The sequence below is a fragment of the Callorhinchus milii genome, unplaced genomic scaffold, assembly GCF_018977255.1.
Source record: "Callorhinchus milii isolate IMCB2004 unplaced genomic scaffold, IMCB_Cmil_1.0 Scaffold14, whole genome shotgun sequence".
NCBI lineage: Eukaryota > Metazoa > Chordata > Chondrichthyes > Chimaeriformes > Callorhinchidae > Callorhinchus > Callorhinchus milii.
In genome coordinates, this window is record NW_024704755.1 from 2,442,694 (window position 1) to 2,469,129 (window position 26,436).

The following is a 26,436-nucleotide window of genomic DNA, read 5'->3' on the forward strand; positions in this document are numbered from 1 at the left end:
ATTTGGGATCAGGAGGTGTGGAGGGGAGTGGTGTGGTTGAAGAGGGGTTTGAAGATGTTAGGCTCAGGCAGTTACCCCAATGCCCAAACTTTGGCTCCTGCCAACCTGCTTCTAATACTTGCTGGAATTAGGTAAGCAGGAGGAGTTCCTCCAGGGAGAGAGTGCGTATCCCATTCCAACAATCTATGGGATTTCCATGTACAGATGGGAAGCATGGAATTCTCAGTTTGGTTTGGATATTCTTAAGTACAGTGACGGGTTTCTGCATATGTCTGACTCAAAAACAATGGTCGGTGTCTGAGTGGGTATTCTGGAAGGATGAGTATGCCCTAACCCTTCATAATGTAATGTGTGGGGGCACCACCAGGAAATACAGATGTACCCCACTTGGTAATCAATCTTAGCATTTCATAACTTGCTCAAGTAAACTAAACACAGAATTAAAAAGGAAGATTTTGTTTGGAAAATATATTTCCTGAGCAGGGTGAGAAGGATTGATTGGATCTGTGTGTACAGTGTGTACAGTTTACACCACGGCACTTGTAATAAAATGACTCGCATTTGATGTGGCGCCTTAAAAATTATAATAATCCTTACACGTAAGGCAATCCATTGCCTTATCGCATCTCAAAGCGCTTCACAGGATTTGCTGTGACAATGGAGTGACTGTGCATTTGTAGGCAAACATGCCGCCAACTTGCAATGTCCCACAGACAGCTATGAAGTGATCGGTTTAATAATCTGGGGGTTTGGTGCCCAGGACACTGGAGAAACGCTTTCGGGAACAGTGCCAGGGGATCTTAGAACGACCACCTGAACAGGCAAGAAAGATAGCCCAAAGCCCACCCAAACAATTGCCAACCCCCCCCCCCCCCCCCCCCCCCCCCAAATAACTGGCCAAGACTTTGTTTTGCATCTCTCAACTCAGCCTCGTTGGAGTGCACATTGCTGCTGATGTCAGCGTGTGTTGGTTGACGTGTTGTTCAAGGAGTCCGGAAGAGATTGAGGTATTCAATGTGGATTGAGGATTATAGCACTGGGGGTTGATCTGCAAAAATCAGCTCAGTGCTGGACCTCGCTTACATAATCACTGCCTGAGGTTCAGCCTCCGATTGCAAACCCACCCTTTTTGTCTGTTGCAACTGGCATCATGTTTGCAACTTGAACCACCTTCTCTTTATCGTCTGTGCTTCATTGCAGATTTTTGCAACCCACTTTATCGGGGGCAATGGGGAATGGAATGAGCAAGGTAAGGAAGGCTCTGGTACCTCTCTCTCTCTCTCTCTCTATCCTGAGTCTTGTTGACGTTGTTGCCAATGGAAATCACTAAATGATTCCTCAGCTCATGTGTTTTGCTTTTATAAATCCCTAAATGATGCCTTTGTGACACCAGATCATATTTTGTTATTGTGGTCGCTGAGTTGATGGAGCCATCGTGGGGGTGGGTTGGAATGATATTAACTTGAACCCTACTGTGGTATGATATGCATTTATATATTTTGATCTAAATGGTATTTGAATTGAATTGGGAAGCCTGTTTGGTATTTTTGTATTAACGTCGCAAGGGCAGCTCTTTAAGGGAAGCTCTCAAAAAAACATTCACATTGCCCACACGTATAAAAGCAACGTGTTATTATGTAAGTGTTAGGTTTCCAACAATGCAGCCCCACAATGCAGAACCAACCTAGAAAGTGATTTGGTGGAGCAAAATTATTCAGAGACGTCAAACGATGGGTTTTTAATTTGATATTATTTTATTATTATTGATAATAACGATAAAGAGAATTGCAAATCTTATTGATTTAATGATAGCAATTGGTTAGTGGTGTGAAATATACATATTAATAATGATAGGAATAATAATCCTTGCATTTGATAAAGTGCCTTATGACGATGTTGCGATGTCTCAAAGCGCTTCACAGAATATATAGAAAGGATTACTATTATATATTCTAATATATAGAATATATTGGTGAATTATTGAAGAGTCGAGAGTCTGTGTGTGTGTGAAAGTTGGTAATATCTGGACTAAGTTTACACTGTAGCTGCTCCAGACAATTCTTGAGTCATCGAGACAGAATGCTGCAGCCGATTTAAATCTGTCCTTGGGTTTAAGAGACACTCCCTAAGGACCTGGCTTCAATTACCGACAGCCCACGTAAAACACTAAATTTAACTTGTGGTTAGATGCTTGTCCATTCTTCGCAAATGTCTTCCACTCAAATAGCACCGCTTGTCAGCTCCAATGAGCGTTGCGACTTAAACATGATGCTGTTATTTCAGCTACAAAGACTTGCATTCAACTAAACTGATGGCAGTCAACACAAAGCCTCCTCTCAAAGTTTATTACATTTATTTTATGTACGCTGAACATTTTTTTTTCTTCCCTTCCTTTCCTCTTCTCAAGATGCTTTTGACTCCTTTTTCTGGGGGTATAGTTTCAGGGCTGCCGTTCCAGTATCTTGCTCAAGTGACCATTATGAGCTGTCAGTGGGAGCCAGGAATCCTCACACTTGGCTTCTGTTAACCCTGCAAGCCAAAGCCCTAAAGAGTAGGGTGGTCCTAGCTGGACAAGCAGCGGGAAGGCTTGCCAGACAGTGTGATCAATGGCAAGCTGTACGATTTTAGCTGGTTAGACTCCAGCAGTTACCCCAACACTCTGGGGTCCCCAAGCCTTGGCCCTTGCCAACCTGTGCCTAATACTTTCAGGAATAACACACGCGGAAACTCATCACTATGCTTAAGAGAATCCAAACCAAACTGAGAATTCCATGCATCCCGTCTACACATGGAAATTCCAGAGATAGATTGTTGGAATGGAATACACACTGCATCCTGTTTACCCAATTCCAGGAAGTATTAGGTGCAGGTTGGCAGGAGCTAAGGCTTGGGGTCCCCAGAGTGTCTGTTTTAATTGAAAGAATACAGAGCAAGGGTTCACGTTATATGTTTGTGTGTCTGCTGATGTAGACCCTTCTTCTCCTCATGGCCTGTAGGCAGTTTTAGAGCAGAGGTGTTTGCGCTCTTTCCCGAGAACTCGGACTGTCTGACGCCTTGCAGAATGGTAACGTTTGGAAAGATCTTTTCTGAGCAAGGGTTGTAGCTTCCACACTCTGCCAATGGCTAAAAGGCACTCATTGCGCCATTCATACCAAAAGGTTTGCAATGGCTCCGTTAGCAGTGCTACAATTGGTCTTAGGGAGAGGGGAAAGATCAGCCAGGGTTTCTGGCTCCAGATTGCTATCGAGAACTCCCTCCTCACCCCCCCCCACCCCACCCCCTCACTCGCTGCATGGGGCCTGCATTTAAACAAAGAGTCAGAACAGGGTCAATGTCCTTAACAGTACAATAATCCTCCGGGACTCAGCATCCAGGCTCATGTGCACACAGCGGGAGAGATAGCAGAGAACTCCCAGGCACTTCTGGAGCTGTATCCTTAGCACCAGTCAATATCCCGCAGAGGGAGGGTAGAAAAGAGGTCCAAACAATGTTAAAGTCCATTTGATTCTTTTACAAGAGTGCCTCAATTTAAGAATTTTAGTCTTCAAAGGACAAACAAACTTCCTGCGTAAGAGATGAACTGATAAACAGGCAACTTTCGCTCGCTAGTCAAACACGCCTGAGCCCCTCATTTCTCAAATCAGCTGTTTCGCTCAGCAAATAAGTAATTACTGTACAACATTAAAACACGGGGCCCTGGGGTATTCTTTACAGGTTTTACCCTATACGGCTTGACGTGGTACACGTTCCTAGCGTGTGGTTAGTTTCAATCCTTGCACGTAGGAATGTGCGACAGACGAGTGGAACCCAGAGCGTTGACTGAAATCCAAATCCATCTGGGGTTTGTGTAATGATGCTGGGAATAGCTCTGACTGCAAACAGCTCCTGGTTTCTCAGCAACTGTTTATAGGAAAAGAACTTGGCAAGTGAAGTGCATTCTGTGCAAAGGTCATTTGACGGCCAATCTGCCCGTGTGTTTTTCAAGGTGCCTTGAACAGATTAGGTGGAAGTACTCGCTCAGTGGGACAGTGAGCTACGGCAAGTAGCTTGTCCTCAATGTGATTTACAGATGTTGCTCACCTATTGTTCGGATAAGAGTCATTCTGTTGAACTCATGGAAATGTCAGCACAACAGGGCTGCTGTGACTGTACTTGTGCCTAGAGCCTCTCCCTATAGCTGCCTGCTCTAATTCCATTTCCTTGTTCTTTCTTCACACCCTTTTTATATCTTTATATTAAACTCCTTGCATTTGATATAGCGCCTGTCCCCGTCAGGAGCACGTCTCAAAGTGCTTCACAGCTCGAGCCCCCAACCTTCTGACTTGGAAGCTGACACAAATATCGTGACGTGATGGGATGAATTTAATCATCCGAGATGACTGAATCCACACTGCTAAAACTCTGACTAAAAAGTAGCAGCGTGGGATCATGTATCTGCGAGTGTTGGTCGGTTTTGTGCCAGGATGTGGGCTTGTGGTTGTAATTTGCCACACAAAAAGTTCCTGAAAAAGCAGTGTATGTTGTAATTACTGATAGCTTCTCCTCCAGTATAGCTGTATTTGTTTACCAGCTCTGCACAGCCAAACGCTATTAAATCTCCTCGCTTTATTTACCTTTTCAGACCCTGTCAGTTTTCTTAGGTTCTAACCACAAATCTCTTAAGATATAACCATGAAGGAGTTAAATGTGTGTGTGTGAGTGCACTATTCTCTTTTGCCAGTGGAGATGTTTGATGAGATTACAGAGCTCAGAAATCAATATCCTGTGTGAAAGGTGCTATATAAATGCTAGTTGTTGCTACTTTACATCAAGTTTCTGATCTCGCCCCAGGTCATGATGGGCAATGGGCGATAACTGAAACAAGCCACTGATGAAAATAGTGAATAAAGAGCACCTTAGCACACTGTAATCCTGTACGCTTTATATATAACAATAATCTAATTTTAATATATTAATAATAATTTATACTGGTGAGTTAAGAGTGTTGCTGGAGCTGGTAACAGGAGACAATTAATTTAATAAGTCATTCTTGTTTTCTCTCGTTAGGTTTTAGATGGACTCTATCTCGGAAATATTAGAGGTACGTTCACACTCTACTTTTTTGGGGGGGAAAATTACTTAAGAGTTCTGGCTGAAATACAAAACCCCATTTTTGATCATCATGAAGTCATGTCTTAAGCATTTCTCTTTCCCAATGTCTTGTTATTGAGAAAATGACCGTTGTAAAGTTCTCTTATTTACAGTGTGGTCCAATCCTTTGGCTGCTGAGGTCCGGATGACCTATTTCCGACTCCATTTTAATCATAATAATAATTCTTGCATTTGATGCCCTGTGGGCCACATAAGCAATATGTTTGTGTTTCCCTTCCAGAAACATAACATAACATTTATGGGTTATGGAGAGAGTGGATGGGACCAGGTGAAATGGAGAGGGGGTGGGGGTGGGGGGGGGGTGGGCGGGGGATGAAATCGACCCGTGGGCCGCCAGTTGGACCACCTTGAATCATGTCTGTTCTCTTGGTTTTAGGTAAGTTAAGTCAGGAACCGAGGCAACTGCAAAACAAATTGATGGGTCATGTGGTTTTTCCGACTCTGTTTTAATCATAATAATAATTCTTGCATTTGATACAGGGTTAGCTTGCACCTGGCCACTCACTGATCTGCCAAATTTGAAGCAGGTTCAGGCATGTTGTTCACCTCCTGCCAAGGCTTTGGCGAAGGCTAAGTGGTGACCTCCTCTTGCTGTGGCTGTTTGCAGAGGGAGTGTCAGAGACTGAAGAAAAATTAATGCGCACTGTGCGCCAACCGCTTCCCTGGGCTGGGAAGGCTGTGTGAAAAGCAGAGAACTCTCCCAGTTCCCCTTTTCTTCACCTCGCTCAGATTTCCACTCCACCCTCTGTAAAATGCTTTGAGGCATTATCCTGTGTGAGAGGCTCTGCATCAGTGCATGTGTTTGTGGTAGACACATACCTGGGAAGTAAAGGTATTAAGGGGTGCGGAGAAAAGGCAGGGCAATGGGATTAAAATATCTGACATGATCCAACAAACTGTCAGGAGCCTTGATGGGCGTCAGTGTGGCAATTAACTTGGCAAACCAGATTCATTGCATTCATTGCACTCATGACCATGTTGTCATTCAATAATAAAATGTACGGTTGTTTCGAACGTGCAGCTGGAAACTGGTTCCACATTACCTTCCACAGCCCCAGGTTTCCTTAATAAATGTGTCCATAGTGTTTATTCCCTCCCTTTGGGTGGCCTGACCCTGGGACTTTGAAGTACCCTGGAATACAAACAGGGAGAACTATAAACAGAAAGCTCAGTGTATACAGTGCTGTAGTGGTCTCTCCCAAGCGAGACTTCACCCTCTCAAAGCTCAGCCATCTTCGGGTGAGGTCCTTGCTATTCACTGCGCGTATATTTAATGTTATGGTAGATGCTGATGAAGTGGATAAACGATAAGTTGTTTAGTTTGTCCATCTTCCTTGACACTCTGACCGCACATCTCCAGCACCCGGAAAGTTTAAGAATTTTTCCATTCTTAGCCCAAGACTTTGTTTTCTATGCCGTATCTCTTTGCGTGATGATATTGTGTGTGGAGTCCTGTAGTCTATTGTAGTGAGAGGACCCAGGTTTGATTCCCAGGCAGGGTGAAACCTTAGGCAAGTTTCCTTACTCCACATGCGTCTGTTTACCTCGCACCAATTCACTTTACAGTATACTTTGTGAAGTGCTTTGAGACATCTCAATGACGTGATAAGGCGCTAATTCAAATGCAAGGATTTTAAAAATTATTGATATGATTTTTTGAAAAAAAAAGAGCTGCGGAAATCATTTCTTTCCATTCTCTCCTCTCCACAGACTCCAAGGATAGAGAGAATCTGACAAAGAATGGGGTTACACATGTCCTGTCTGTGTGCCACAATGCGGAGGCTGTGCTTGAGGTAAGAGAGAGCGAGAGAGATATCTCCATTCAGCTGGAGGCAAAACAAGTGTTTCCTCTGCTGTTGTTAGCTTGGCTCAGTTGGCAGAGATTTGGGTCAGTAGGTTGTGGGTTCAAGCCCGATGTCAGGACTTGAACTTGCACTCCAGGCTAACACTCCAGCACTATATATATATATATATATGTATATCATATCAAATGTGACTAACTGCACGGAGCAGAGATAAAGCCTAGTTCTGCAAAGCTGACCTTCACCCTGGATGATACATTTTACTCAATGCGAAAAGTGACTGATGCGTTCATCTACAAAATGTGCTGGATAAATCCTGCATTTGAGGCTAAGGAGTCTGTTACTAATCTGTCTGTATATGTCAAATATCATGTTAGGACTTGAACTCACGTAGTCTAAGCTGACGCTCCTATTCAGAGTGTGATGCATTGTTGAGGTGCTGTCCTTCAGATGAGACCTTAACTGAGGTCCGTTCTACCTGTTCAAGTGGACATTAAAGATCCCATGGCACTATTCGTAAAGAGAAGGGAATTTCTTTCTCCCTGGCCAACAATGTCCCAAATAAAATTGGTCATTCATTTATTTCGTTGCTATTTGTGGGACATTGCTGTGTGCAAACCGGCTGCTGCCTGTAAACACACGGTAACTACGTTTCACAGTAAATCATGCGAAGCGCCTTTGAGAAGTCCTTCTGAAGTGATAAGGTGCTACACCAAATGCAAGGATTATTATTATTATTATTATTATTATTATTATTACAGTCAGGAAACACCAGAGGGCAGTAAGTATTCACCTGAACATCATGTTACATAATCGGGCATTTTCTGGTCTTTGTGGGTTGGTGGTGGGTGTCTCTGACCACAGGCGGCGCTGTGGTACTGCCTTACTGTGTTTGGTACAGGTTGTGATCAGACTCCAAACTGGTTCCCACCGATCGTGCTAAATAATAACTCCAGGCAATATTTTCCATCTGTCGGGAAAGCCACGGAGCCTGGCGGTGTGTGCTGCCCATTCCAGAGGAATGATTCCCACTTCCCAATATAAATGCATGGAACGGGCTCCCCAGGGAGACAGAAAGTGGAAGCAAAAGGTGTTGATTCTTTCAAAAGCAAATTATATAGATAAGATTTCTTTTAGGGGATAATATCTCAGAATACAGTATGGGTCACGACATGTGCATCTGACTGCTAGGATAGTGGCAGGTGAACTGGATGGACCTTGGTCTTCTTTCGTCTAGCAATTCTTATGTTCCCAAAAAGCATAAAACAAGCCCCATTAATTAATAATAATAGTAATCCTTACATTCGATACAGCATCTTTCACATCAGTAAAACGTCTCAAAGTACTTAACACTGTTAAGTGTTGTGGCTTTTTTTTGTGTAGTTTCGTATGGCTTCTGAGGGTTCGAGCATTTTTTAAAGGTTAAGTCCATCGGATAGATGGGAGCAACAGTATTTAAAACTAAACACTTTCAGTGTTTATCACTATCAAAATTTACCGAGACTGCGAATTACAGGGAGGGGTGGTTGAATGATAAGCAATTTGCAGGGTGTTCCTGTGTCCCTCCCAGCAGCCAACTCAGGGGAGACTTGAGAGAGTATCAGGTTCCCAGCATCATAGCAGGAAATTGGGGCGAGAGATTCGGGCAAATAACAACAGCATCTAAATAAATTGAGGATGGGGTTAGTGGGTGGGGGTGAGAGCAGATAGTTTCGACCTTGTCTTCAACCTGCTGTTTCGCTCCCGCATTTCATCCTTTGAGAATCTATTCAAAATCACAAAAGAGAACTCAATTTCACTCACAGACATACTGTCAATCCACTTTACAGTATATTCTGTGAAGCGCTCTGAGATTCCTCGAAGACGTGATAAGGCGCTATATCAAAAGCAAGGATTATTATTAAATTAGATAGATTTCTGTTAGGAAGTAATATCTCGGGATACAGTATATAGTTTGGAGCACTCGACTGCCAGGATGGTGGAAGGCAAGCTGGATGAACCTTGGGCTGATGAAAGCTCTTTATTATCCAGCACCTTGGGATGTCCTCCCAACGCAAAAGGCTCATTATAAATGCAATTTGTTATTTTTGTTGCTGTTGAAGGTCCACCTCAACAGACAGACAGACAGACAGACAGGACATGGGTTTTAATGTCTCATCTGAAGGACAGCGTCTCCAACAGCGCAGCGCTGCACTGGAAAGATAAATAAAACTGTGAGCTCAAAGTACCTGATGTGGAGCTCAAACCCACAAACTCCCTGTTTCAGAGGCGAGAGGCCACTCAACTTTTTGAAACGTAATAATAATTTGCTCCCGAAGTTTCGCCTTGTGTGGGCGGCCAAGGAAAGAGAGGTTATAGTGAGAGTATGAGAGTGGTGGGGCGGTGGGGGGGGTGTAGTGGGGGATATGCTCTGTAGGGACTCCCCCTTCTCTCTGTTTCAGTTCTGATGATGGGTTTGTGCCCGAAACATAAACCTAGCTTTCGTTTTCAGATGCCGATTCATGTGGATTTCCAACATTTCTGTTTTAATTTCATTCTAAAGCTCTAGCCAATAAGCCTAAAAATACACAGTCACTACACTTTACTACAGTACATCTGTATATCCCGTGAAGCACTTTGAAACGTCCTCCTGACGCCAAAGGCGCTATATGAAATGTAAGGAACATATCAAACAAAATGTAATGAATTTATGATAAATGGCCCTGAAATTTCATCTTGTCTAAACTTGTGAGGCCAGTTTGCTTTACATATTTAAGAATTGTAGAAATTCTTAAATTCTTCTCCCTCCCCTCGGCTTGGCGTCAGGCTCCGCTACCTTTAAGAGCTCCGAGACGCTACCTTGGGTGAAGGGCGCTATATAAATGTAAGTTGAGACAGGGTGTGAGGTTGGCTCTCCCCCCTAAACAGCGACAGGCAACGGAATCTGGCAACGGAATCAATCACCAGAGGACTATTGAGACGTGAACCAAATCACTCCTAACTGCAAAGTAATCAAAACTCTTCACATTTGCTATAATCCCTGAGAGCAATGGCTGAAGGTTTTTGGGAACCCACTGTAATGGGTTTGACAACTGCCATCAAAAATCACAGCAGCGTTTCGTAGTGCGTTGCTTAGAGATTTGCCTAGACACATGGTTCTGACCAGCGGTGCATAGCACAAATGCCCAGGCCTGATCCAGCATGCCCCTTTTGATGATATAAGACCCATTGTTTCAGTAAACATGAATAACTTTAGCTGTAACATAAATTCAGTAGTTAAAGAGTAACCATCTGTCAACACCCTTAAGAAATTCCTAGATTTACCCTTTTTGATGTAAGATTTTTGGGCGTCCAGAATTTTATCAGAAATAAATAATATAATTTAATCGGGAATTTAAGCAAATTCTCACATCCAATGCGTTGGGGGTGATGTTCTTCGGATGAGACATTAAACCGATGCCCTGCATGGCTGGATGCTGGCACTATTCAAAAAGAAAAGGAAGTTTCTCTTCCCTCAGGTAAAAGCGGTTATTCACTTCACGGCTGTCTGTGAGACAATCCTGTGTGCACATTGGCTACCATGTTCCCCTATAAAAATACACAGTCACATTAGAGTGAATCCTGTGAAGCGCTTTGATGAACCCTCTCAACATGAGAGGTGCTCTGTGAAATGCAGGCATATTTATCTATTAACTCACAATCTACCTCAAATAGCCTGGTTGTATCTATAAAATCCATGGCTCTGAGCACTGTAAAGAGACCTATATCATGTCCCAACTCCTTTGTCTTTTGTGTCCCATTGGTTCTTTAACCTCTGTTAATAACTGGCACTGGAAAAGTGACTGAAAAAGTGGGTGTTCATGTGATACATTGTGTGATTGCTGTCGGCTTCCTAGGTTGTAAGCAGTTTGTATGAATGGTACCTGTAATATCAGCTACAGTATCACACAGGAATACAGAATAGTTTTGAGCTTTTGGGTAAGGGTGACATTTACTGTAACCGACACAGTAATCCTATAATAATAATCCTAGCATTTGATATAGCGCTTTTCACGTCGGGAGGACGTCCCAAAGCGCTTCACAGAACACACTGTAAAGTGAATTGACTGTATATTTGTGGGCGAACGCGGCAGCCAATTGCGCACAGCAATGTCCCACAAACAGTCGTAGATTGAAAATGACCAATTTATTATTGGTTTTTTTGGGGTTTTGGAGGGATTATTATTAGGCTCTGTGTGGAGTAAGGAAACTTGCCCAAGGTTTCGCCCTCTGCCTGGAATTGAACTCAGGTCTCTCACTCGCAAAGTGAGTGCTCTAACCACTGAGCTACAGGACTCCACTAGCAGTAGCAGCAGAATGCTGAACAAGTCACACATCTGAATTACTGCAATGAAACTACTGCATCACTAACCAGTGTTAACCTTTTCCTTACAACAAACCAAACCAAACAAACCAAAAGGGCTGGCCTTAGGCTGACATGTTTTTTTTGCTGTTTTTCACAACGCGGTTCCTTTACGCTATCTCTGGAGCTGAGATCTTGCCTCTCTCGCGCATAATGGGTCTACTGATTCAATACATCAATACACCAAGACATAGCTCAGACCAAAATAGCTGGAAATAGTTGAATGTCTACTTTTTTTTAAATGGTTGAATCACTGCATGGAACATGTGTCTATTTCTTCACATGCACCAGCCCAGCTTTCGATTCACCAATGCAGTTTTCGATTCATGAGCGCAGGTTTGATTTACACCAGTGCAGCCTTGATGTGCCAAAGTTCTTGTAGCACTCAGTGTCTGTGTGCAAACATCTGTATACAGAGCAGAAGAACCAGAAAATTTGTGCACAAAGAGGGAAGCCATTTATCCCTTCATATCCCTACTGGTGCCAACTTCCACCTGGGAGCGCTCTGCTCGAACACATCCTCCTGGTCTGTCCTCCACCTGCTTGTGCTGGTGATAATTTCTTCATTACCACAATTCTTGGTATGTGTTTTTCATTTCCTGTGATTTCCCCCGCATGAGTTTATATCACTCTTTAAGCATCTTAAATCCCTTTGGAACAGCTTCAATTATACCTACTGCAGTGAAAAACAGTACAGGTTTCGATTACATCTACTCTGGTCTCAGTCAGATTGCTGAGAATGAGTGGACAATGACTGCTTTGTCACGAGGAGTTCATTAAGTGCGTTTGTGTAAAAAAAATGTTTTGATTTAGATATTTTTAAATCCATGCGGAGTATATATAGAGTAATATGCAAATAAAATAATCCCACTCGGGACATGGGACCTTGTACCCAGTGATGTGATGGTCCTTTGGGTCTAATGTCACAAGGCAGGATAGTTTGAGAGATGTGAACCAGAGGTGGCAGATTCAGGTGGAATGTGTCCACCTGGCTCAGTCGGTAGCGCTCTCGCCTCTTGAGTCAGTTTGTGGGTTCGAGCCCCACATCGGGGACTTTGAGCTCACACACTCTAGGCTGATGCTCCAATACAGCGCTGGGGGCACTGCTGACAATCACTCTAATTGAAATCGGTCGTTCACTTCATGACCGTTTGTGGGATGTTGCTGCTCGCGTATTAGCTGCCTCGTTTGCCTACAAAATACAGAGTCACTACACTTTATTATTATTGTAACAACATCTTGTGAAGAGCATTAAGATGTCTCGACGATGTGATAAGGCACGGTATCAAACGCAAGGTTTATTAATGGTTATTTTTATTCACCAAGTCTTTACTAGGAAAGCCACAGGTGGACAGGTGAGGGAAGTAGGTGGTGGGGCAGGGTGGGGTGAGAATGGGCTCGTGGGGAGAGGGTTCACTTTAGGGGCTGACTCTGTGCTTGTCTTCCCCTCACAGGACATGACATACCTGTGTATTCCTGCTGCAGACGCTTCAAACCAGAACCTGTGAGTAACAAGAAGAGCAAACGTTGCCAAGTCTGAGTGCGTACAGGTGTGAGCTGAATGCCTGTGACTGGGGATTTACCCAGGCACCTGATTTGCTTATTATACCCCGCTTCAGGCCCGAGTGTCTTGTTTATTTTGGACCATGGTTCGGCCACCCCTCTTTCCCCTCCCCTCCCTTCTTCCCCGACCCCAGCTCGGGTCTGAAATGCTGTACACTGTCCAGCGCCTTGGGACATCCTCCCGACATGAAAGGCGCTATACAAATGTAATCTTGTTGTTGTTGTGTTGGCGTCCCGGTTCTTGTGTCTTGCTGGGACGGAGCGGCTGGCAAAATTCTCACCTCTCCCCGACGGCAAGTCACTGTTTGTAGGACACTCCTGCTTCACCCGCAAAATACACAGGCAATTCACTTTTCAGTATTTTCTGTGAAGCGCTTTGAGATGTCTCGACGATATGATAAGATGCTTTACCAAATGCAAGGTTTATTATTATTGTTATCGAGTTACTCAATGGACCAGGCTCTACACTGATGTGGAATGTCAATCTCCCTGCTGATCGCCCACCCCATAGCCATGCCTTCCCATCTTTTGGCAAAAGCAGTGCCTCTCCCATGACTGACCATAAATTAACCCAAAGTATTGGACTTAAATCTCAACGCTGTTGCTTTGAAGTCAGTTGGCAGTTGATAATAATATTATTAATAATCCTTGCATTTGATACAGTGCCTCCGAGATGTCTCCAAGTGCTTCACAGGATACACTGTAAATCGAGTTGGTTGTATATTTTGTGGGCGAAATGACTTTTGAATTACGCCTTTAAAGAGGAAATGAATGAATGCCCCTGCCACGAAACTGCTCACGATGAAAAGTTATGTGTTTTTTCTTTCACAGAAGGGAAATTATAAAAAGAATTGAAATTTCTTTATGGGGGTTGGGAGGGGTGGAAATACTTTCAATTGAAACTGTACCTCCCACATTCAGGTGTTTTTTTCTCAGCTAATCATTCTCATACTGTCAAAAGCCTGATGTATTGTAGTGATCTAATACACAGGTTATATCACCATATAATTCCTAGCTCTGACCTCTGCGTTGCCTCATAGTTTGGAAGCAAGGAGAATGATTCTCTTTCTTCTGATTCTCAGAGCTAAGCTAAGGACAATATATAAATGTAAGTTGTTGTTGATGTTGTACTTATCGGCAATTGTTGCTGTGAGCTTTGTCAGTTTTATTCTGGTCAATGGAACACCCTTGTTGAAACCCACGCAAAATAGATTCATTGGTCCAACAAGAACAAGGTGCCCTTGTTTACTGGTAGAAATTCTGTTGAGCGTTTCCTACGATTAAAGGCTGAAGAGGCTGTGAGTTAATGCTGAATGGAATTTTTTTTTTACCCCAAGCTGCCTTTCATGTGGAATGGCATCTCCAGGTGCCTCACTGGAACACTGTTGATCATTGAGCTCTCAGGCCAGTCAATGCCTCAACCTCCCTCGCCCTCCTCCCCTCCTCTGTGCAGTCAACAAAGCAGCTCTGGTCTCCTCTAGTAGGGGACTTCTCTTCCTTCTCTTACCAGAGTGAAAATTCTGCATTGTTTCTGTCCCTCCGATAAGAGACTAAGATCAGAGCGGGGTTTATCCTTAAGCCAATAACATTATAACATCGCCCCTCCCCCTGGTTTTGAATGGCCAACAAAACTCTGTTGGCAGCGACTGGCCATTTGGACCCCATTGTTTTCTTTCCCAACGTTTTTCCACAAAACAGCTGGGAAATGATCCACCAGTGGAACTTGCCTCTTGTATCTTTATGGAGAACTAATGGCTCCGTTTACAAGAAATGCCTTTCTGGGTACTGCACCGCTTTATTCCTTTTTGCATTCAGAATGTGTCTAAGAGCAACGACCACAGGAAGGAAGAACGCTCAATTTACAGAAGTGCCTTTTTTTCTGCAGTTGTATGTGCTTTTTTTTTTCCGTTTGATTTCACAATTGTCATGAGCGCTGGGAGATCCATTTGGGATGAGCCCGTCCTGAACACCATTCCCAGGGGACGGTAATTGCTCACTCGGGCAATCTGAGTCCTGAGAGATATAAGAGGTACCAGAGGTCATTGGTATGAGAGTGCTTCCTCCATAAAGATAGCTTTGCCAAATACAAGACAAATTACCAAATACAGGACAACTCTTTTACATAACACGCCTCACTACAGCACATGTTCGCTTACAGCTGCATTGTTTCAAACATTTTCCAACGTATCACGTTTGGCGTTGGGAGTCCAGCTGAGCCCAGGTGTCATTAAATGGTTCAGGTCTTACTGACTGCAGATATTTTATGCACCGTGAAGGGCTGGAGGAAACTATTGTGAAGAGCAAAGCCTTCTTATTAATATCTTTCTGCATGAGTGAGACTCAGCAATCAGAACAATTGTTTCCTAGTAATTCCAAGCTTTGATTCAGATTGGGTTGGGAAGGGAGTGAAGGTGTGGGTAAATGGTGTTATATAGGGGTTGGAAGCTGGCAGGAGTGTTGGGGGGTGGGGAAGGAGGGGGGTGGTGGTGGGGGGGGTGGGTGTGGGGGGCGGCGGCGTTGGGTGCAGGAGTGGAAGCTTGCTAGAGGAAATAACACATTGCACAGGGCTGCACCTGCACAGGAAACTCATAAGAATTGCCAAGGCAACATCCACCCATTGTCCAGTCTGTGCAGATTCTCAGAGAGTCAAGTCTGCTGATTGTATTCGAGTAGTATAAAGTATAAAAGTGCGTGATTTTTTTTGTGTTATCTGGTTTTATCCTGATTGATGACACCTCAACCCTGGAAATCCCATTATAAAGACACAACAATAAAAACAACAACTTGCATTTTTATAGCCCCCTTTCCGTCTCGGAGCGCATAACGCAGAGATTGCTGCGATTACTAATCGGCAAATGACAGATCTCATTTTTGGAAGCTTGTCCCAAACCTCTCCCTACACCCCAATCACCTCCACAGAGAGAATGCTAATAATATTAACCTTTCACATTGGATGAGCATCTCAAATAATAATAAATAATAATAATCCTTGCATTTGATATAGCGCTTTTCACATCGGGAGGACGTCCCAAAGCGCTTCACAGAATATACTGTAAAGTGAATTGACTGTATATTTGAGGGGGAACGCGGCAGCCAATTGCGCACAGCAATGTCCCACAAACAGTCGTAGATTGAAAATGACCAATTTATTATTGTTTTTGGTTTTGGAGGGATTATTATTATCTCAAACCGCTTCACAGGGTTCATTGCAAAGTGATTTATGTACTTTTTAGGCTGATGTGGAAGCTAATTTGCGCATAGCAATATGAAAACCGTGATTTGAATGGCCAATTTTTTAATTGGGGGATTGTTGGGCCAAGATACCGAGAGAGAGAAACTCCATTCTCTTTTCGAATCATGGGATCTTTAACATCCACCTGACCTGGCAAGAGCAGGAATTTCCATGTGTAGGTGGCATATATATGTGGAACGCTCTGTCTGGTTTGGATACTCATAAGAAGGGCGATGAGTTTCTGCATGTGTCAGACACCCGGCTGACCAAAAAACCCCCCCAGGCAGCCGGGATCTCGCTTTGACATGTAATCCGAAGGATAGCACCTTCAACAATCAAGGTCTTTCCTAGTCTTTGAAGCTGTGAAACTTCTGCTTTTGGAAAAATGACTTTCTTCCAGATTTTCCCACAGACGGCTCGGTTGGTCAGTGCACTGACCAGTGTTATCCCAGAACCACCCTCTATTGTGTTCTGTAACTCCACAAATAATAGTCATTACACTTCACAGTATATCCCATAAAGCAATTGGATACTTTGTTCTGACATGAAAGGCCCTATAACAAATGCAAGGATTTTTTAATTATCCGTTGTGGCAAAGTAAATTCAAGTTATAACTTGTTGGTGCCGGTATTGATCTGGGTTCGATTCCCGGCAGGGCGAAATGTTGGGCAAGTTTTCTTACTCCACACCCGTCTGTTTACCTAGCAGTAAGTAGGAACCCAGTTGTTAGTCGATTGGCGGATCGGTTTTCCAGGGATAATAATCCCTCAAAAATAAATTTGGTCACTCAATCCACGACTGTTTGTGGGACACTGCTGTGCCACATTTCACCCACAAAATATACAGTCAATTCACTTTACAGTGTATTCTATGAAGTGCTTGGAGACATCTCGAAGATGTGATAGAGTTATATCAAATGCAAGGATTATTATTATTATATGTTCACGGAAATGACCTGGGGTCCAACGGCTGTGGTGTTTGACAAGGACACAGTTACTGTCTCAGTGCCAGGGATTGTTCAGTCTACTTGAGGTTAACCCCAAGCACCAATTGTACTTGTAACAGAGCTGGAGCTGAATGTACCTTAGAGTGACAAAGGTGATGTCCGGGGAAGACGCCAAACCATGCTCTCAGGACAAGCGTTCTTTTTCTCCTTCCACTGATAGTTAGACTTGGGATCGGAGTCAGGGCCGGATATTTTTTAGTAACTGGGAGAAATATCTCTAAAAAGGAAAACTCAAGTGTTGAAAACATCAGGGCAAACATGAGGTTTTAATTCTGTTTGTAAAGCCTCTCCAAGTGACAAAGGTATGTGCGCAAATGTTTACTTACAGAATCAAAGAATGTTACAGCACAGAAACAGACCATCAAGTCCAGTTGTTGGTATTCTTCTCTATACGAGCCACCCAGTCTAACTCATCACACCCTCACGCTCGCTCTCCAAACCCTACACTACAGAGCACCATTCCTTTTTGTAACGGCCTTCTCTTGTCCTTTGATTCCTGCAACAATAGCATCGATAATAACAATAATCCCTGCGTTTGATAATAGACATGTTGCTTAGCACTTCACAGGAATTACTGTTAACGTAGTCGCTGCAATTTTGTAGGCAGACTCAGCAGCCAATTTGTGCGCAACAACGTGCCACAAACAGCCAGGGGCTGAGCGACCAATGTATCTGGAACTTTGTTGGCCAAGTCACCGGGGAAACTCCATTCACGTTTGGAATAGGTTCTTTACCATCCAGCTGAACAGGCAGATGGGACCTCCGTTTAATGTCTTATCTAATGTTCCAGGAGGAAAATGTGTCTCAACTCTAAGCGACCAAGAGAATGGAATTTATAGAGATGAGGTGGTACTGGTTACAGTACATTGAAAGAGAGCACAACGATAGAGACAGAAATTTGCTTCCCACTCTGGGATTCCACGCACAATTACAATGTCATTTACATTTCTACAGGGAGTTGCATGTCTCAAAGTGCTTGACATTGCTGAGAAGGTCAGAGCATAAGAACATAAGAACTGCTTGGCGAAAGAAGACCAAACTCTATCCAGTTCACCTTCCACCATCCTGGCTACAGCACGACATGTCGTGTCCCAAACTGTATACTGTATCCAGAAATATTATTTCGCCAGAGATGAAATCTAATATAAATGAGCCGATACCGTCACCAGTAACTGTTGTCTTGTTTGCTTTATCCAGGCTGCAGTACTTTAAGGAGTGCATCAAGTTTATTCACATGTGTCGACTACGTGGCGGAGGGTGTATTGTGCACTGGTAGGTTTTCTCTCTCTCCTTCAAACCCTTTGCGGCACAATTACACTACAGTTTACGTTTACACAACGCATTTCACACCGGGAGGAGGTCTCAAAATGCTACGGTTGGGAGCTGAGGGGAACGGGAGGGCAAATGAAACCATAAGCGCGGCCAAAGAGATATGTTTCGCGTTGAACCTTGAGTGAGGAGAGTGAGGGAGCGAGGGAGTTGGAAGGCCTTAGGGTGGATTGGATCTGTACACTGGACTGTAATCCTGTACACTGTATAGGACTACACTGGAGTCCTGTAGCTCAGTGGTTAGAGCACTCGCGTCGCAAGCGAAAGACCTTGGTTCGATTCCGGCAGGGCGAAACATTGGGCAAACGTTTCCTTACTCCACTCGCCTCTGTTTACCTAGCAGTAAGTAGGAACCAAGTTGATCGGTTGTTAGTCGATTGGTGGATCGCTTTTCCGGGGGTAATAATCCTTNAAAAAAAATTTGTCACTTCAATCCACGACTGTTTATGGCGACGCTGGTGTGAGCAATTGGCTGCCGCGTTTCGCCCACAAAATACACGGTCAATTCACTTTATAGTATATTCTGTAAAGTGATTTGAGATGTCTCGAAGGCGTGACGAGCCGTTATATCAAATGCAGGATTATTATTATTTACTCCCCGGACCCTCTCTGGAATTCCCAACGAAGCTTTATTTTATTGTTGCAAACATCACAAATTAGACTTGTACACAACAACATTCTCCAAATTCTCCCCCTCCCCTCCCCCTCCGCCCCTCCACCCGCACCACTGCACAACACACACAACACACAATGTGCAGCCTAGCAAGACTATGCTCTTTCTAGCGATTGGTTGACAGCTCTCTCTGTCTCTATCTCTGTCTACGTCTCCTTGCTGTCTCTCCGACTCCCATGGCACAGCTTAGCTGGAGTTTCCCGCAGCACCACAGTGGTGGTAGCTTACCTGATGACTGTGACTGATTACGGCTGGGAAGAATGCCTGTCCGCAGTGAAGGTCTGCCGATCGTATGTCAGTCCGAACTTTGGCTTCCAGCAACAGCTCCAAGAGTTTGAGATGAACCATGTCAAAGAGGTAACTCCCTAAGAGCACTGAAAGGCCACTGGGAAGGGGGGGGGGTTTTCATGGAATTTCTTATAAGAAACCTGGTAATACATGATAAAATAGTAATAATAATCTTTGTATTCGATATAGCGCCTGTCACATCAGGAGGACATCTCCAAGTGCTTCACGGGATTTACTGTGATTGTGTAGGTGAATAGCAATGTTCCACAAACAGCCCTGAAGTAAATGACCAATTTTATTTGAGGGATTGTTGGCTAAAATATCACGAGGAACTCCCTTCCCTTTTCGAATAATCCCACAGACAGTCAGGAATTTTGGTTTAACATCTCAGCCAAAGGATGGCACCTCCGTCAGTGCAGCGCAAGCTCACTTGTGTGTTTGAAGTGTGAAGTTAACAACATGGAGTCGGGTAAATATTGTACAACTTTAACTGAAGAGCCCTTTAAGCAGACCTTGTGGGGATTATTATGATGCGAAAGTAACTGCTATTAGTTTTGTCCCACGGAGGGGGTGGTAGTGGTGGGGATGGGAGGGAAAGGCTTTGGATTTGTGCCCAAATGTGTGGACTGACGCATAGGATCGCTTCCCGTTAGCAAGTTTGTGAAACTTCTGTGGAATCCTCTAGCTGCAAATATCACAGGTACCTGAAACCACACCTGTTTAAACAAAACAACAGATTCCTCAGAGCTATTCATTAATGACTCTGATTCAAATGGAGCTTTAATGTAATGGAAGTCCACCTCTAGCAAAGGAGTCCTCCTCTTCCTCCTCTTTGTGAATAATGCCATGGGATTTTTAGCGCCCACCTGCGTAGGCAGATGCGACATCAGTTTAACGTCTCTTCCGAAGGAAGCAGCGTTCCCCCAATTAATTTAATTTCTAACAGTGATACGAGTGGCTTTTGTAGCCTTGTCTGTACTTCGTAATCGCCAGCTTCATTGCATTTGACCCTTGAACACCATCCAGGTATTCCAATCCTGATACTAACCACATGTACCTCAACTGACGTGCCTCTGAGGGTTTCACACCCGCTGAACACGGAGACTTGCAGTAAAACGACCTATTCGCATGCAGACGCAAAGCAACTAACATGCAATGCATCTAAAATGTGGATGATGTTTCATCTCAAGGACAACTAATCGGATATGATCGATCATTCACTTCATGGCTGTTTGTGGGACTCTGAGGTGCGCAAATTGGCTGCTCTGTTCGCCTACAAATACAAGTGCTTCTGTCATTCCGGAATAATAATAATAATAATCCTTGCATTTGATATATATATAACGTCATGTCACCTTGTCGAGACATCTCAAAATGCTTCGAGGGATTTACTGCAAAGTGTAGTAACTGTATATTTTGTAACACGGCAGCCAATTTACACACAATAATATCACTACAGTTCACAGGAAACTCTTTGAGACATTTTAACATAATAGGCGCTAAATCAAATGTGAGAATTATCACTTATATTGTGATTAATAATCCCAGTTTAATCCCAGTCATTTTCCATCACCTCTACCATAGCTCCAGATGTTGCAGTGTTAAGTGCAGCTTTTAACTCTTGTTCTAGGAGAGTGAGTGTGTTAATAGCAAAATACTCTGCACGAAAAGAACCAGTGAAACTTTGCCTGTGGGTGTTCAGTGAATGTTTCACCCACCATAATCTGGAGGTTTTGTATGATTCATATTTAAAGAGGAACACTGCTGTAGGGAAAATACACTCAGTGTTAAGGCACGCATCCCTGGATGTACCCCATAGTGACTCCTTTACATCCAGTTGCACCAGGAATGATAGGGGAACATCTCCTGTTGAATGCTGTACCATGGCATTTCATGGAAATAAAAGTGCCCCCCATGACGAAATGGGGAATCTAGACTGGGAATCAAACCCAGGTCCTCTCGTTTGCGAGGCGAGCGTACTAACCACTACCCTACAGGACTCCACAGTATGAGTGAATCACTGAGAAGGTAGAGTTCAGCAGATACTGTGGAGTTTGCTGGAGTTTACCCGGGTGGAGGTAGGGGGGTGAGTGGCCAAGGGGAGGGGTGGGGCGGGGAAGTTTGCAGAAATTATTCTCGGGGGATTAAATTCATTGGATAGTCCCTGACAAAACAGTTTGTACATGAGGCAGAGAGCTTACTGGGCTTTTCCTGTTCCTCACCTTCGCAGGGTGTTAAAAAAAAGTTCCATCAGAAACCCTACCTCACTTTTTCTAGTGGAGGGAAGATCGCATTTTGATCAAAACAGACTTGTATCATAACCCCCTTCCCCCCTCTTCATGTGCAAGTGGCAGATTTACCAGCATTTACATGGTGTTTCAAAGAGAGATAGAGAGATACTTGGGTAGTGCAGGTATATAGGGCTGTGGTGAAAGGGTGGAGCATTGGGTTTAAAAGACCAAATAAACTTGTGAAACAGGCTTGATGGGTTGAATGGCCTCCTCCTGTTCCTGTTTACCTTTATTCCTAGTAGTGCTTTAAACGTACAGGACCCAAGGCAGCTGACTATTAAGGGAGCTTAAAAGATCTCTATGGCACTGTTCGAAAACAGAACAGAGTTTCTCCAGTGTTCTGGCTGTAAATGATCAATTTTATAATAGGATATTTATGGCTGTTGGCAGGACGTTGCTGCATGCAAATTAGTTGCTGTGTTACAAAATATGTAAAAACAAAAAATGTGTTACAGTCACTACACTTTGGAGTAAATCCCGCAAAGTGCTTTGAGATATTTCGATGAGGTGACAAGATGTTGTATCAAATGCAAGTATTATCATTCCTTAATGACAGAAGCCCAATATCCACCTACAGTTTGGAGATGATCAGAATTGTCCTAGAAATGTGACCAGCAAGGCGTTGGCTTCTATTCTTCGTTAAACCAAACAAAGTGACAGGGTCGTTCAGGTCGTAAGAATTTGCTAGATGAAAGAAGACCAAGGTCCATCCAGTCCATCATCCTGGCAGTCATATGCACATGTAATTGCCCCAAACTATATACTGTTTCCCAAGACATTGTTTCCCAAAAGAAATCTTATCAAATTTGCTTTTGAAAGTATCGACACTTTACACTTCCACCATCTCCCTCGGTAGCCTGTTCCACACATTTGCTACTCGTTCATTGAAATAGTGTTTCCACAGATTTGTTTTGAATTTTTCCCTAAGTCTTTGTGTATCAAAGAGGCCGAGCCCTGACCTCTATCTTGGGATAACGCTGCACAATAAGTGGGGGTCAGCTGTTCCCCTCAGCTCCCACCTCAGCATTGTCAAGTGCTTTGAGACAACCTCCCATAAACTCCCGTAGGTGTGTATTGTATTTAGGATAGTCCTGGCAGGACAAGCAATGGGAATGGCAAAAACAAAGATTGGAACCAAGCCAAAATCTGGTCTGATTGTTGTTTTGGGGATCATTTATGCCTTTGAACGCTTTTTTGAAGCTAACCTACAGATATTTTGGGCAGACAGCCCTTGTTGCTGCTTGCACAATCTTGTGCAAGAGAATGACTAATGCTTCTCTGTGTTGGGTTACTGGATACACACGGAGATTGTATTCTGCATTCTGACGCATCGCCCCCTCAGAGCCTTGGCCTGAATTCCGTTTCCTTAAAGGGGCAACATCGTGGAATCCTAGAAAGTTTATTGCAGAGAAAGACGCAATTCAGCTACTTTGGCTGCCAAGACACATTGGTGGGACTTTAGATGTACAGACCAGCCATGAGAAGAAGTGATTCTTCCCACTGGGCTTCTGATAATCCACTCAAGACAGCAACAACAAATTATATTTGTATAATGCTTTTCACTTCGGAAGGATGTCCCAAGGTGCTGAACAGTCAAGGATATGGACAAAGCCCTAGCAGTTGGGATAGTCCTGGTTGGACAAGCAGTAGGAAGCTTACCAGTGCTCTGCATGGTAGATAGTGCAGTTTACGCTGGTTATGGCAAAAATTATTTTCGTGATGCCCCTTTAATATCTGAACACCATGACTCCATGGTCAATTGAGCCTTCAATGATCAATTAATGGAAATGTGACCCAAAGATGGGTGAGTGGGCCTTGTGTGCGAGGGAGGGTCATTGATTGCATCAGTGTTAGTTACATATTTCTGGGTCGGAGACACATTGAGAGCCAACAGCAACTAGGGAGAGTTTCTACGGAAATTCCCTGGCACAAAAGTAAACAAGCTGTGAAGTCAGCCTCTGGCATCTGTAGATAATATCTGGTGGGTGCAAGCAATGTGAAGACGTCTTCAGAATTGATGCGTTTTCTTACTAAGTATCATTGGCTCGCATTATTCGCACAGTTTAGAACTCTGTTATAAAGCACTCCATTACTAAGCGGGGTTGTTTATTGGGAACTGTGTGTGACCTCGCCATTTAATCACCCCCCCCCCCCCACCAACGCCTCCCACACCAAAAAAAAATCATAAAGGGTGCAGTTACGCTCCATCGTCACTTCAGCATGCTGGCTGGCAAGCGGGAAGTGATATCAGCGGAGATTTGATGACCTGGAAGTTTGGCTTTCCTGCCCCTGGATGGTGTTTTATCTTTCACGGTGAACGTGCATGTGAAAATCGATCGGCAATCGGCAATCACACCCCTCCATAGCTCTGGTTGGCATTTTATGGGTCCTAGTTAGCATATTATAATTGGAGCCGAGTGGGGGGTGGGGGGAGTGGGGGTACTTCACAGTTACGCACCATTCGTTTGAATTGCAAAAGGTAATTCAAAATGATCCAGCAATGTTATTGTTTGAGTGCATATTTTCTTGGAATGAAGTGGGCTGAGGGAGGAGGAGGAGGAGGAGGAGGAGGAGAGCTCTACTTAGTATTTAGAATGATTTTGGCATAGCGCTTACGACTGTCTGGTTTGTGCGTGCGTCTGGGAAAAAGGAAACTAGGTTGGTCTTTGTTTCTGATGATGTTCATTTCCTGGCTTTTCCTGGAACACTGTTTGCCCAAGGGAGGGTTGGGGGTTGGGGGGGGAAGTCCAAATAAGAGAAGATTTGGATCATTCATTTTAATTTGGTAGGCACATTTCAGCTGAAGGCAAGCATGGTTTGCACAGTGTCAACATGACTCATTCAGTAACACTCTGGCCTCCGAGTCAGATGGCTGTGGTTTCAAGCTCCTATGTTCAGGGACTTTAAACTCATAGCTGGGGGCGTGCCACACACTGCATTGGCAGAGACGCAGTGCTTCGGATGTTATATAATTTATTGTTATGAACTGATTCATTCGAAATCTTTAAGATTCAATTTATGATTGTTTGTGGGATGCTGCTGGTTTCACCCACATAATATACGGTTAATTCATTTCACAGTATATGCTGTAAAGCCTTCGAGACGTCTCAACGACGTGATAAAGCGCTATATCAAACGCAAGGATTATTATCATCATCATTATAAACAAGCCTGTCTTGTTACAGTATCGAAGGTGGCTGCGGATGGAGCTGGGAGAAAGCAGATTTAATGACAAACAAGAGATCGGGAAGCTGCTGTCGGAGTACAATGAGCAACAGAAGCAACAGCAGCCAGGATGTGGGCAGCCTCGCTGGGCAAACCCTACAGCGACTGTCTACCCGCTGCCCTACAACGCCTATGGCACAGCCAAGCATGGGTGGGTGAATCGATAAGGAGGCTCACAGCTGTAGCTTTGCCGCGTTCATTGCCACAACCAAGGCAGAATATATCTTTATATATCTATGTATATATACAGCCATATCAACCGCCAATGCAAGACAAAAGCACAGGAGTGAAACTTGCGATGTTTCGTAACGCCTTCCTTGTACTAGTTATGGGTTGTTGCTGCGTAATTTCATGGAAAGGTTTCCAGAGTCTTTCCAAACCTTATTCAAAGTGCCTAAGAACAGCAACTAACCTACTACAGTTAGGTTTCTTGTTAAACTTTATTAAGTGCAGCATAGGGACTTCATACTGTGGCACAAGGGCTACTGCTTAGTTATTCGACAATTTGCAACTCAGCGACATCTTACCCACAGCCCCCGTGCCGTAAAATGTGGACATAATTTGCTTCCTGCGCATTGCAGCCTGGATCAGTGCTTATTTATTATTACCAGATAATCCTATTCACTTTTCGAAGGAATAAAGTAAAATTCAGTCTTAAAGTTGTGGGGATTTTTTTTTTTGCAAGTGTTGCTTATAACATTCTCTCTCGTGGAATCTCGTAGCCTAGTGGTCAGAGCACTCGCTTCGCAAGCGAGAGGACCCAGGTTCGATTTCCAGGCAGGGTGAAACCTTAGGCAAATTTCCTTACTCCACACACCTCTGTTCATCTAGCAGTAAGTAGGAACCCAGCTGTTAGTCGATTGTTGAGATTGCTTTCTGGCAGTAATAATCCCTTAAAAAAATACTAATAATAATTTGGTCACTCAACAACAACTTGGATGACATCTCAGAGCGCTTCACAGTAACGGATCCCGGGGCTGAGCCAGGGGGAGGGGGGGGGAAGGTGACCAAAGGCGCGGTCGAAGAGAAAGGTGTTCAGCAGAGATCTGAAAATAGGAAGAGAGGGAGTGAGGCGAAGGGAGTGAGGAAGGGAGGTCCAGAGCCTCGGGGCATAGTGGCTGAAGGCACGGCCGCCGAGGGTGGAGCAGAGGACTCGGGGGACAAGGAGGATGCCAGATCCGGCCAGAATCCACAACTGTTGGGACACTGCTCTATGCAATTGGCTGCCACTTTTCGCCCACAAATTATACAGTCAATTCACTTTCAGGTATATTCTGCAAAGCATTTTGAGACGTCTCAACGACATGACAAGGAACCATATCAAATGCAAGGATTATTATTATTATTATTATTATTATTATTATTATTATTATTATTATTATTATTATTATTATGTCTTGGAGTGTGCTTTTGCGGAGATGGTGCCTGGCACAGACATTGTAGGGATGGAGGTGACCATATCTACTGACCTAGCATTTCTGTTGTGGTGGGTGAG

The 26,436-nt window shown here is 43.9% G+C and overlaps 1 protein-coding gene across 1 annotated transcript; it reads left to right on the forward strand.

Annotated features, from left to right (window-relative positions):
• The first annotated feature begins 1,001 nt into the window (after positions 1 to 1,001).
• On the forward strand, positions 1,002 to 25,597 carry dusp22a (dual specificity phosphatase 22a). The gene is given in 7 exon segments (NM_001293020.1): positions 1,002 to 1,249; positions 5,047 to 5,080; positions 6,862 to 6,944; positions 12,789 to 12,838; positions 18,333 to 18,407; positions 19,323 to 19,494; positions 24,902 to 25,597. Coding segments are annotated over 7 exon segments (642 nt in total). The 5' UTR covers positions 1,002 to 1,228; the 3' UTR covers positions 25,109 to 25,597.
• The last annotated feature ends 839 nt before the right edge of the window (positions 25,598 to 26,436 follow it).